This window comes from Coregonus lavaretus (assembly GCF_964263955.1).
Source record: "Coregonus lavaretus genome assembly, chromosome: 29".
NCBI lineage: Eukaryota > Metazoa > Chordata > Actinopteri > Salmoniformes > Salmonidae > Coregonus > Coregonus lavaretus.
The window spans coordinates 20,334,277-20,347,672 of record NC_140016.1 but is presented as its reverse complement, the minus strand read 5'-3'; the positions used below and the strand labels follow the sequence as shown (position 1 = coordinate 20,347,672).

General features: G+C 44.0%; 3 protein-coding genes across 3 annotated transcripts; 1 reads left to right on the top strand and 2 right to left on the bottom strand.

Moving 5' to 3' along the window:
- The first annotated feature begins 199 nt into the window (after positions 1–199).
- On the top strand, positions 200–7,049 carry LOC311104749 (glyoxylate reductase/hydroxypyruvate reductase-like). Its single transcript, XM_084146646.1, has 9 exons — positions 200–397; positions 950–1,080; positions 1,349–1,421; positions 3,197–3,313; positions 3,484–3,572; positions 3,725–3,826; positions 3,944–4,079; positions 4,196–4,326; positions 5,595–7,049. The coding sequence occupies exons 1-9, from the start codon at positions 333–335 to the stop codon at positions 5,714–5,716; spliced, it is 966 nt and encodes a 321-aa protein (XP_084002772.1). The 5' UTR covers positions 200–332; the 3' UTR covers positions 5,717–7,049.
- Positions 7,050–7,566: 517 nt separating this feature from the next.
- LOC311104706 (zinc finger and BTB domain-containing protein 5-like) lies at positions 7,567–9,699 on the bottom strand (the record flags this gene model as incomplete). Its single annotated transcript, XM_084146588.1, has 1 exon — positions 7,567–9,699. The coding sequence occupies one exon, from the start codon at positions 9,697–9,699 to the stop codon at positions 7,567–7,569; it is 2,133 nt and encodes a 710-aa protein (XP_084002714.1).
- Positions 9,700–12,233: 2,534 nt separating this feature from the next.
- LOC311104683 (mitochondrial import receptor subunit TOM5 homolog) lies at positions 12,234–13,310 on the bottom strand. The gene is made up of 2 exons (XM_084146561.1): positions 13,036–13,310; positions 12,234–12,672 (listed from the first exon to the last, which is right to left on the bottom strand). The coding sequence occupies exons 1-2, from the start codon at positions 13,154–13,156 to the stop codon at positions 12,638–12,640; spliced, it is 156 nt and encodes a 51-aa protein (XP_084002687.1). The 5' UTR covers positions 13,157–13,310; the 3' UTR covers positions 12,234–12,637.
- Positions 13,311–13,396: the final 86 nt, after the last annotated feature.

The window sequence follows — 13,396 nt, the reverse complement described above, 5'->3', positions numbered from 1 at the left end:
ATTAGAAAACCATTGCGTTTTTAGACAATATTGCAGTAGTGTAAGGAGAAAAAAACAATTTGGTTTGCCAATTTGCCTGTAAGAAATATAGGCACAAATGTGACTGTTTTTGTCTGGAGCAAAGCATCTCTGTTTGGAATCGAAGGCAGGACTACGCATGCGCAATATTGTCTGACCCCTACACACTTCCTTGTTCAACAGTGTGCACACGTTGAAACGTCATTGTGAACACTAAACAATCCGCAAATTTAGCTGCATCTGTTGGGGGATTCGGGTCCTTATTTCAAGCAGTTCTTCTGACTTTTCTGTCCATCGGAAGACGCACACAGATCATGAAAGTTTTCATTACAAGACGCATCCCACAGGAGGGAATGAAGATTCTGTCACAGGCTGGAGTGTATGCAGGTTTCACTTTATAGTTAGCTATGATCAGCTTGGTTAGCTCGCCTAATGAGTATCTCATGCGCTGTCACTTGTCATCTATAATGCATGACTGTGTCATGCCAGTAGTGTTATAATTGTACTACTAAATTCTAGTGCTAGTCTACTTATTGCTGTATAAATGCATTGGCCACACACACACACCACACACAAGAAGTGGAGGGTAACGTTACACCATGTTCTAAAATTGAAAGTTCATTGGAGTTGCTTATGACCTTTATTCCAGGTCACATATTATAGCGGGTACTCTGAACTTGTAATAAGGTTCTTAAGGCGTTATTATAACACGTACAAATGTCTATGTAACATTTAGTGAAGGTAATGAGGTATAATAAAGATTAAAGGAAGGGTAAGGTAAGGGGGGGGAAAACAGACCTTAAAAAATGCACACAGACAGACAATGCAGAATATGTGGAGAGTACTGTACAATGAAGGAAATGTTCTAAATTGTCTTGGTCCCTCATTTTAATCTGGTCTCTCCCCATCTCCCTCGTTTCCATGGAAGCAGATGTAAAGTGTCACTGTGGGACTCTGATGAGCCTGTTCCGAGGGCGGAGCTTCTGAAGGGCGTGGCGGGGGCCCATGGGCTGCTGTGCCTCCTGTCGGACAAGATCGACACTGAGGTTCTGGACGCAGCAGGTACACTGGACATAATCTGGACCACATTAACTCAGACAGCACCTCTCAGTATTTTCCAATATTATATATATTTAAGGTTTATTTTGAATTGTACACATTTGCAGCTAAAAGCTGAATTGCAGCATACATAGGCCTACGTAAGTAAGTAAATAAATATATATTTATCTGGAATTTATGAGGCTGTTAGATATGTTTTATACAGTATATGTGTTGTATGATAGTTCCCATTCTGTCTTCTCCTAACACGTAACTATCGATTTGTGTTCAGGTCCAAACCTGAAGGTTATAAGTACCTTGTCTGTCGGATTTGACCACATGGCCATGGATGAGATCAAGAAACGGTAAGACTAACTATCAACTAGCTTGTACGCAGTGGTTGACTTGGGATGAAAGAGGTGCAGGAGCTATCTTTTTCCAAATCTGTTCATTATACTATGTTCACAGAAATTCTCAAATTATATTATGATATAGAGGTCTCTGTTTATTCACTGTTAATCAATCAAATTTATAAAACCCTTTTTACATCAGCAGATGTCACAAAGTGCTATACAGAAACCCAGCCTAAAATCCCAAACAAGCAAGCAATGCAGATGTAGAAGCACGGTGGCTAGGTAAAACTCCCTAGAAAGGCAGGAACCTAGGAAGAAACCTAGAGAGGAACCAGGCTCTGAGGGGTGGCCAGTCCTCTTCTGGCTGTGCCGGGTGGAAGGGTTCATACACATTTGACAGATGGAATTTCATGACTTTTCCATGACTTCTCCATTACTTTTAACCAAATTTCCATGACCAATAATTGGTGGCGACTCTATGTAGCCTACATGAAAAAGTCAGCATAATTAAAGGCTTCTGGTCTCTGATCCCATGTAGGCCTACTATCTCCTGCCGTTTGTGCCCTTGATCAAGGTACTTAACCACCCACAAAGTAGAATAACTGCACTGTTAGGCTACTGTATAAAATGCATGTGGTCAACCCTCCATCTGGAGAGCTACTGGGTGTGCAGGCTTTTGATCCAGCCCTGAAACACACCCAAGTCTCCTTATCAAGTTCCTGTTGAGCAGCTGATGTTTAGGCTACAATTTAGAGCAGGGCTCGAACAAAAGCCTGCACAGCCAGTAGCTGTTGGACACCCTCAATATAAAATATTGCAACATTACAACCAAACACTTTTATGTTTTTATACAATTATTCCCTCATTCATTCCTTGAATCGGGGCTAAAACGGATAAGGTAGGCTACTTCAAAGCAAGGTAGCTCACTAAGACATGTTTATCTCTAATATTCATGTTTCAGGGGAGATCTATGCACATAATCGAATGTGTCAATTAGGCTGTTCTTAGAATATTGTTTGTGTTGTCGGAATTACATGGCTAGCCTACTGTTTAATAGAGGGGAATCCTAGCTTTCCAATAATGGTGTCAGATTTATTTCTCAACAGTGAAAAGGCAACAATGAGTCAACGACTTTAATTCTTAGGCATATAGCTAAATAGTTAACTAGAGAGATAACTAGCCATACTAGAAGCTATGTTTTGAATTGGCTATATAGTTAGTCTATCATTATTTTATAGGCTACTGGCTGCTGAAATGTCCCTCTCTGTCCTCGAGAAAACGGCCCACTCGCACTGGCACACATGCAGATTGTGCACAGCACACACAGAGAGACGCGCTGAAGGCTAGGCCTAATTCTGATCATGGCTGATATGTAGATTTTTAAGTGATTGATCATATATTTTAAAAGGAAAAATTACGTGACTTTTCCAGGATTTTCATGACCTTAAGAAACCTCATTTGACAACTTGGAACATCGCATCCTGCGCATTCAGGCTGGCACATTCTCAAACTCGAACAGTCTACTGGCATGAAGTGGAATCAGGATATGAATGCCCATTCTCCATTGCTATTCAATGCAGATCCCGCCTTCATTCCGCTTTGATCAATATTTTTTTGACCCTGTGAATCTGGGCCGGTGATAGGCCACTTTGTTTTATAGAGGAGCCGGTGAGCAGTTCCCCAGACAGCTCCGGCCCAATTCAAGCAATGAATGTTCGAACAAATGCCTTACTCTCACATCTAAGTCAGAAACTCTCCTTGTGCCCTCGTCTCCATGTTCTGTGCAGAGGGGTGCGTGTGGGCTACACTCCAGACGTCCTGACTGATGCCACAGCGGAGCTGACCGTCGCCCTGCTCCTGGCCACAGCTCGGCGGCTACCAGAGGGAGTGGTGGAGGTTAAGAAGTCAGTGCCCAATAAACACACAGATACATTTACTACATCAGACTTCAGTTTCAGATGATCACTCTTGACATGTTGTACAGTGATACTTTTGGGATTTTCTGTCTACAATTAATATGAGCAAAACAGAATGTGTCCTCAGTTCCCTCTTTTTAACTCTCTCTCTCTCTCAGTGGAGGCTGGAGCACCTGGAAACCTCTGTGGTTGTGTGGTTATGGTCTGTCAGGCAGCACTGTCGGTGTCATCGGACTGGGACGCATAGGTAGTGACAGTGATTGATTGATTGGCTTACTGGATTCTGTGACTCCTGGCCTTAGGTGTGAGGTCCATTCAATCCATACTGTAGCTGAAAGGGCTGGACAAAATTGCTTACTAATTGATTGATTGTCTGGAGTCAATGCTGTTTTCCCTCAGGGATGGCCATTGCCAGGAGGCTGAAACCGTTTGGAGTGAAGAGGCTCCTGTACTCTGGAAGAACTGCCAAATCCTATGCTGCTGAGGTGGAGGGAGAATACGGTGAGCTGGGGTGGAGGGGCTAGGGAAAACAGGAAAGTATGAGAGAGAGGGTGAGAATCAGATGTTTATTTGGCTGTTTCTTCACCTTCCTCTCTCCTCCCCTCCTCTCTGTTGCAGTGCCCTTGGACACGCTGGTGTCTGAGAGTGATTTTGTCGTGGTGTCCTGCGCCCTCACACCAGAGACCCAGGGCCTGTGTAACAAGGACTTCTTCAGCAAGATGAAGAACACTGCTGTCTTCATCAACACCAGCAGGTACTCCATTAAACACGTAGAGCAGTGCCAAACAAACCACACTGACTGCGTTTTGAAATGAACACTGCTACAATCATTCAATGCTGTAAAAATAGAGCTGTGTGTGTGTGTTATAGGGGTGCAGTGGTAAATCAGGAGGATCTGTACCAGGCTCTGTCCAGTGGTCAGATAGCTTGTGCTGGGCTGGACGTCACAACCCCAGAACCACTCCCCACCAACCACCCCCTCCTCACCCTCAACAACTGTGGTGAGTATATGGAGACACAGGGATGGAAGCCAGTTTACTGAGGCATCTCTGTTTTATTTTCTATGATTCGCCTCTAATCATTGTTGTGGTCTTTCCAGATGATTCAAAAATATATTTTTTTTTACACCTGCTCATTAAAATGAACCAGTTGCTTTTCCCCAGAGATTATCTATACTGAACAAAAATATAAACGCTACATGCGACAATTTCAAATATTTAACTGAGTTACAGTTTATATAAGGAAATCAGTCAATTGAAATAAATTAATTAGGCCCTAATCTATGGATTTCACATGACTGGGAATACAGATATGCATCTGTTGGTCACAGATACCCTTTTTAAAAATGGGCCTCACAATGGGCTTCAGGATCTCGTCACGGTATTTCTGTGCATTCAAATTGCCATCGATAAAATGCAATTGTGTTTGTTGTCCGTAGCTTATGCCTGCCCATACCATAACCCCACCGCCACCATGGGGCACTCTGTTCACAATGTTGACATCAGCAAACCGCTCGCCCACATGACGCCATACACGTGGTCTGCGGTTGAGAGGACTGTTGGACGTACTGCCAAATTCTCTAAAACAACGTTGAAGGCGGCTTATGGTAGAGAAATTAACATTCAATTATCTGGCAACAGCTCCAGTGGACATTCCTGCAGTCAGAGACATCTGTGGCATTGTGTTGTGTGATAAAACTGCACATTTTATTTTTATTTAACCTTTATTTAACTAGGCAAGTCAGTTAAGAACAAATTCTTATTTACAATGACGGCCTACACCGGCCAAACCCGGACGACGCTGGGCCAATTGTGCGCTGCCCTATGGGACTCACAATCACGTTCGGTTGTGATACAGCCTGGAATCGAACCAGGGTGTCTGTAGTGATGCCTCAAGCACTGAGATGTAGTGCCTTAGATCGCTGCGCCACTCGGGAGCCCAGAGTGGCCTTTTATTGTCCCCAGCACAAGGTGCACCTGTGAAATGATCGTCCTGTTTAATCAGCTTCTTGATATGCCACACCTGTTGGGTGGATGGATTATCTTGGCCAAGGAGAAATGCTCACTTACAGGGATAAACAAATTTGTGCACAACATGTGAGAAATAAGCTTTTTGTGCGTATCGAACATTTCTGGGATCTTTTATTTCAGCTCATGAAACATGGGACCAACACTTTACATGATGCGTTTATATTTTTGTTCAGTGTATGTTGTGCAATCCAATCATGTCCCTGCTAATACTTTTCTCTCCTCTCTCTCTCCACCTGCAGTGGTCTTGCCCCACATTGGCAGTGCTACCTACTCCACACGTGGCATCATGGCAGAGCTGGCCGCCAACAACCTGCTGGCAGGCCTACAGGACACAGACATGCCCAGCGAACTCAAATTCTAGTGCTGCTCTACAACTACTCAATTCTGCCTCGGTCCTCATATTAGAATGATTTTTTCATCACCCAATCAGTAGTCATTACCGGGGAAGGTAAAAGCCGTAAGTGACCTGGAAGGAATCTGTGTTGAGTATTGCAGTTCTATTAAAGGAAAGATTCACCCATTTTGAATGTTATATCATTTTTGTGCATCTCTGAGCGATGTTCTATCGATTCCCGGGGTAATTTCATGTTTTCATGTGTATCTGAACTATTCGCCGTTCAAGCATGCAGAAATACAGCCGGTATGATGTGTTTTGCATCATAGAATAGAGCCGGTATGACGGGTTTTGCATCATAGAATACAGCCGGTATGATGTGTTTTGCATCATAGAATACAGCCGGTATGATGTGTTTTGCATCATAGAATACAGCCGGTATGATGTGTTTTGCATCATAGAATACAGCCGGTATGATGTGTTTTGCATCATAGAATACAGCCGGTATGATGTGTTTTGCATCATAGAATATAGCCGGTATGATGTGTTTTGCATCATAGAATACAGCCGGTATGATGTGTTTTGCATCATAGAATACAGCCGGTATGATGTGTTTTGCATCATAGAATACAGCCGGTATGATGTGTTTTGCATCATAGAATACAGCCGGTATGACGGGTTTTGCATCATAGAATACAGCCGGTATGACGGGTTTTGTATATGATGCAAAATTCATCCTACCGGCTGTATTTATGACTGCTTGAATGGCAAATAGATGCACAAAAACTATATAACATTCAAAATGGGTGAATCTTTCCTTTAACATGCTCTCCTAACATGAAGGTAAACTTCTGCCTCTTGCTCTTAGTGTTTATAAGAAATAACTAACTTATAAAATGTGACTTGAAAGAGGAAGTGTATAGCATTAGCGTTTTGAGAACATGCCTTAGTACACTAACAGTACTCCTAAGGGTCAGCCATGGCTTCCTTTTTAAAGACGTAGAAAAGCACTACAATGTCTCTGCACACACTTAATTAATTACAGTGGCCTTCTTGTTCTTATGAAACACTTTGTTCAATTGTACAAAACACTTGACTAAAATAGTAAAATAGTAGTTGTAATGGTAATGTTTTCTCTTGTTCTCATTCCAGTTGTGTTTGTTAACATATTGAGATATGGATCTCAGTTGTCTAGTTGTGCATAATTCTAAGAAACACTCTAATTAATTTGTTTCAAATTCTATGGTAAAATTCTCCATCTGTAATCATTGTTTCAAACAAGCTGATCACTCCTGATTTTTCCCTCCCTCTAACACGGTCTGTCATTCTGGCTTTGTTGAATAAAGCTTTATGTTCAATGTAGAAATGTGTGAACATATTATTTCCCCCATAAGAAGAATTCTAGATCCATGCGTAAATTAATAATGAATACAGTTAGAATAGATCAGAAGACAGTAGTCAGGGATCAGTTTGGTTCCAATGTAGTTTCATTTTGATCACTCTTCAATAATGATCCTACTGAGAAATAGTGTGTGATGCATTGTAAAGATTATTTTAAAGAGTTCCATTCTCTCTGTTCTATGATGATAACACGTCACATTTCATGTAGTCATCTTCTGGACAATCTACACTACATACTGTATGTGCTTTCTAAAATCACTAACACACAGTCAACATTCGTTTTCACATCGATATTAAAGTGTCCAAAATTAAAGAGTGTCCAATATTAAAGTGTCTACTTAACAAGATTTAAAGCAATGACCAGACAAACATAACCCTGATGTGGCAGAACATTTTGAAATGGAAAATGTTAATGAGCTTTCTGACTGGTACCACTGGCTATGTTTCACAGCGTTTCCACCTGATTTCCCTGTCTCTCAGAGCAGCGTGGCAGGCAGGTGGCTGATCTTCCAGCGTAGACAGGTGGTCTTAGAATGTTTGTACAAATGGGACGACTGACTGAAGCGTTTGCCACACTTGAGGCAGGCGTAGGGCTTCTCTCCTGTGTGGACCCTGATGTGTTTCTTACAGTCAGTCAGGTTCAGGAAGGTCTTACAGCAGATCCGGCAGGCGTATTTCCTCGCCCCCTCCACTACCAGGACGTTGTGCTCCGTCAGGGCCTTCTTACACTTTGAAAGGACATCCTCTGATGCTCTGGTGAGGGCAGGACGAGGAGCAGTATCCCCCCCTGCTGGACCGGAGGAGGAGGAAGCATCCTGGGGTCCGTCTATCTGGCCCTCAGAGTTGGGGTTCACTTTTGGGGCGATGCGACGGTAAGATGGCGGCCCTAAGCTACCCCCAACTCCGGTCATCTCAGCCCTGAATGATCGGGAGTGGGACGTGCTCAGACTGAGGCTGCCCAAGGTGCCTACATCTGGCCTGACGCCCCTCAAGAAGCCCCCCAGAACGTCCTGATTCTGGGTGGGCTGGAGGATGAATCCATCACTGAAACTGTGCCCCTCACTGCTGAGGAGCTGCTGGAAGGGGACAGAGGTTACTGGGAACATAAGGGAGGAAGAGGAAGCAGAGGAAGAGGAGGTGTTTGTTGCCTCTGAGTTTTGAAGTGACCTAACAGCCTCATTGCTTTCTGCCTGAGCTTCACTGATGGTGGTGTTAAGGAGACTGTCCTCTCCTAACGCCTCAAGCTGACTCCTGGGGTTGAGAATGCAGGAAAGGCCCAGGTCTTGGTTGCTGTCTAGGCCCTCATTATCAGACAACCAATCTCCTCCATCCGTGTTGTCTTGGAGTGGGTGTGTCGCTCTCTGTGGATTGGAGGTAGATTGGGGGTTGGATGAGCTTGGGTCATTTCCCTTCGGGCTGAGTATGTCTTTCTCATCATTTGCTGGCTCATCCTGATGATCACCAGTGTCCTCGGATGGGAATGGAGGATCACTGGACACACCTGGTGTGTCTGGATAGGAGGAGTTCACCTGCTCACTCTTCACAACTACATCCATCTTCTGATCCTCCTCTTCTTCTCCCACTTTCACTTTAAACACAATCCCTCCATCCACCAGAGAACCCTCTGTGTGATCCTCTCCCCCATCCTCCCGTGTCCCTCCCATGCTACTATCTGATTGGCTAGGCAGCTGTACCTCTTCTTGTAAAGTCCCTTCATACTTCTCCTCCTGCTTCTCTGCATCTTCCCTCTCCAGGCAGAGGCACTCGTCTGTCTTTAGGGAGTCAGGGGAGGGAAGCTCCTCCCCCCCATTACTCCTGGACACCCTTGGGTAGCCCTCCCTGTGATTCCCCTCAGACAGCCTGCACCCACTCTGCTTGCTGTTCAGCCTCTCCTCCTGAAACACTTGGGGAGAAGAGCTCTTGCGTTTGTGGTGACGCCGACCAGAGAAAGCTGCCAGTTGCTCCATGCTTCCACCCGCTCCAACCCCTCCGTCCCTGCCTCCAGCCTGGCTAGCATTCAACACAGTCTCGCCAACGTCGAGGCTACCTTCCAGGGCAGATGTGACCAGGCTGAGCCCCAGCTGCTGGAGCAGGACAGATCTCTGCTGCCTGGAGTTGACCCCAGCCATGGCTTCTGCCTGGGATGGAGACTGCCTCAGGTGCTGCTGGTCCACTGCATGGCTGAACCGCTGCTGCTGCACTGGCGACCTCCAACCACGCGGGGGCGATGTGGGGAAGCTGCGGGAGGTGAGGTGGTGCTTGCAGGCCTTGACCACAGTGTTGAGGTGCAGGTGGGAGGCAGCCAGGAGCACGTCCATTACGTTGGAGGCCCCCAGAGTGAGAGTGGAGGTGTAGATCATGTCCAGCAGGGCGGCGAAAGCCTCAGGAGTCACCACCTCTAGGTCCAGCTCCATCACACTGGCTCCTCCGCCATCCCCCTCCACTGCATTCAGAAGGGCCCTGAAGTGTGTACTGCAGGCTGCCAAGACAGAGCGGTGGGCCCTGAACTGTTGGCCCCCCACCACAATCACACAGTCACAGAGCTGACCACTGACACGCTGGTGGTTCAGCTGCTGGAAGATGTGCTCAAAGTGACCCGGGAAGTCCATCTCTGCCTGAGGATGAATATGAGGAATCGTCAAACTGAGTAATCAAGCTGACAAAAGAGTCAGTGAACTGATTTAATTTCTGATCATTCAATGCACTACACCCAGGCCAGTTTCCATACAATAGATTAAATGCTAGTAACAAAAACTATGATGCAAATGTAATGTCTATGGACTAATTTGACTGGTCTAAAGGTCTGACACTGTAGATCACTTTTATCCTTGCAAATATTAGTTACTAATTGTATAAAAAACAGAATTAAACCGGCATATCATCTTGCAGTGTCCCCATGCTCGTGCCTGGAATATAGATAACGGAATCTGGCTCGCGCTCGTTCAGTACCGCCCTCCTTTTACGTTTGTATCATTCGCTGAATGAATGAAGATGGCTCAGTTAGCTACATTCACTACCTAGCGAGCTACCCAAATTGTAACAAACCAGGCAACGCTAAAAAACTACATTTGGTTTACTTTACCTGAAAATAGTCTTTAGCCTACAGAAGATGTGTAGGGTCACGGCAGTAAGCAGGGAGGGGGCGGGCCCAAACATATAATCTTAACAAAAACACGGAAGGACGCGGGGTCTCATCGGTCGTCACTAGTTACCACAGCTACAAAGTCATAAACCCTGCCCATTTCTACAATTAATCTTCTTAAAATGTGACTTTAAAGAGTAACTTTCATGAAGAAAAAAAAAATGAATAATCGAAAACCAGATGTTTAAGGCTTAATTATAGTGAAACACGTCAATTATGGTCTTCATTTCGACAGTTCGTTGCAAAAGTGATATATGTTGGTCTTTTTGTTGTAAATCTAGCTCTTTGTGCCCCTAGTGGTTCAACTCTACCATTGAAATCGTGACGTACAGGTGCCTCTACGTCAACTCAAGGGAAGGGTTCGGCATGAAATACACTCCCTTCTAGATCTGCTGGGTATCTGTGTGCTGCATGGTACCACCTCAAGGTTTACTATAAAAGCAGGCAGTGCTTGACTTTGGCCGGTGCTCACCAGAGCTGAGTACCAGCACCACACATGTTGTACTGCTTGGGCTCCTGTTCCTCTTAAAGAATATTAGCTCAAAAGTATTGTGGAGCTCCTGCACCTAAATGTAAACAGTACCTGCACCTATTTCAGTCCAAGTCAAGCACTGAAAGCATGACAGTAGGCCTTACCTGGTAATGGTCTTGGTAAGGAAGCGTGCCAATATACTGTATTTTGCATGATGCTTCCTTGACTAGACTACTGACATTACACAAAATTCAAAGGCAGTTAAGCACATTTCCTCATATGACCAAATTCAACGTTTTTGCTTACAGTTTCCGACACTTCTATGCTTTTACGAAGAAGAAAAACATGTAGGTTATGAGGATTATGCATTCATATTCATAGCTACATCCATCGCAAACGCAAGATTACAATAATGGTGATTTCAACTCTATATTTTCCACCAGCTACTACTGATTGGTGGCGCAGTCTTTGAAACAGTTGGCTCAATGGTTGTGAATTCTAATCCCACATTTGGCGAATATTATTATTTTCTCTCAAATCCTTTATTTACAATATTCATCCTGTGCCTACACACTTCTAATTCTGAAAAGTGAAAGCATACCTGTGAGATGAGTCGCCTGGTAGTAGTTGTAGGTTTCTATACAGAACTCAAGACCAATCTGTGAGTTAATTTGACCATTGGAAAAAGAGCTACTGCGTAAACACTGCAATGCACCCAATCTTCATTTTTAAGGTGATGATTGCACTTTTCTTCCTATCACAATACCGCAGTAAATGTGAGATTTTTTTGCAACCCGTGGGGTATTCGAATTTACAGTGGTAATAGACGTCAGGAACTCTGCATTTTACCACTGTAAACTAACCTAAGCTCATGATGCACATCATTTTATTATCAGAGCGTGGCGGTGGACTTCTGGTAAACTTTAAACTACGTTTACCCACTCCCAAAATGAATATTTATGAGTAATTCCCTCCCACCCACAACTTCTCACTTGAATGCATTTTTTATTTTTATTTGAAGGGGTTGGGCAAAGGCTGAAATTGAGGTTGAGAGTTACCCTTAAAACCTAACACTAACCTTAACCCTAACCACACTGCTAACCGTATGCCTAACCCTAACCCTAACCTTAAATTAAGACCAAAAAGCTAATTTTTGTTTTTATGAATTTTTACAATATAGCCAATCATGACTTTGTAGCTGTGCTATCTAGTGGAAACCGGTCTAATCTCAGTGGAAGGGGGAATTCGTGGTCTCGTCTCGCCGTCTGGCTGGTTTACTGGCTTAAACTGGTACGCTGTTCATTCGTGCATGCATCCCACCCGTCAATCATTATTAATATATCAGACAATATTATGCAACATTATCTGAATAAAGTAAAAAAAAAGCATTTGAAATCGTCAACTTTATGATCAGAATGCTGATGTACTCCTCAAAAATAGGACAAGAGCGCCCCCATGTGGGATATTCAGGTAATGGATGACTGCTTTACTTCCGTACAATACGGAACAAAAATGTAAACGCAACATGCAACAATTTCAAAGATTTTACTGAGTTACACTTAACTGAAGGAAATCAGTCATAGGCCCACCCACTTGGGAGCCAGGTCCACCCACTGGGGAGCCTGGTCCAGCCAATCAGAATGAGTTTTTCCCCACAAAAGGGCTTTATTACATACAGAAATACTCAGTTTTTCTGTTACTGAGCACTAACCATAAACAAAAACAGAGGACATCTTGATAACTACAAATTACAACTACTTAGTGTTCAAGTGCTTTGGGGGACACAACGCAATGTCTTCATTGTAGCCTATAAATAAGTATTCCATATAGGATCCATATGATGGTGTTTAGCTCGCTGTTCCCCTGTCATCGTTATGTCCATAGTGCTTGTTGCAGTAAACTGAGTGTGGGAATACTGGAGCGGTAGATGGTCTCAAATGCTATCCAACTTCTTCAAGATATATGGAGCTGTGGGGGCAAAGCAGTAGTAAAACAACATTTTGTAACATTTACAGAGTAAATTATACATAAAAGTTAACTTTTGATTGAGGCATTGTTTTCAGTCAAACGTGCTATCGAAGACCCTGGGGATGCTATCTAGATTAATGCCCATTCATTTTCATGCATAGTAGGCTGCCGGTCAAAAGAGCGGAAACCTTTTTAGGGGTCACTACCTGCTGGATGATCTGTGGAGGGTCATGTCTAGCGATGTCATTGGTTCTGTGTACATTCTCTGGTCTGAGCACTGACCAGGTGAGTGACACATGCATTACACAATATATTGTGAGATAATATGTGCACCCCGAGAGGAATGCGAAGGCCGATACTTACTGGCTCTGAGAATGGCAATATAGATTAGGAAATTGCGCACGGACGAGATGACGTCCTGTCGCATCTTCATCTTCATTTCCTCTGGGTCCATTTTCGGCCCTAACCCCTCGAGTTTAAACATCTCGGCGTGGTCTGTGAAGGTTTTATACCCTACCCCTCAGCTGGTTGTGATTTTATGGCTGAGGTTTCCCTGCAAATTGGTGTTATGCTTGCTCTTTGGGTTGATTCTCATTACCTTCGTGCTTGATGGCGGAAACGTGACTGTTTAAACCGGAAATTACGCTTGAAGGATTACTGTGCGCAATGGCGGTAGAGGTACAAACTCTACGATAGGCGAAAGGCAAAGCTATACATATTTATT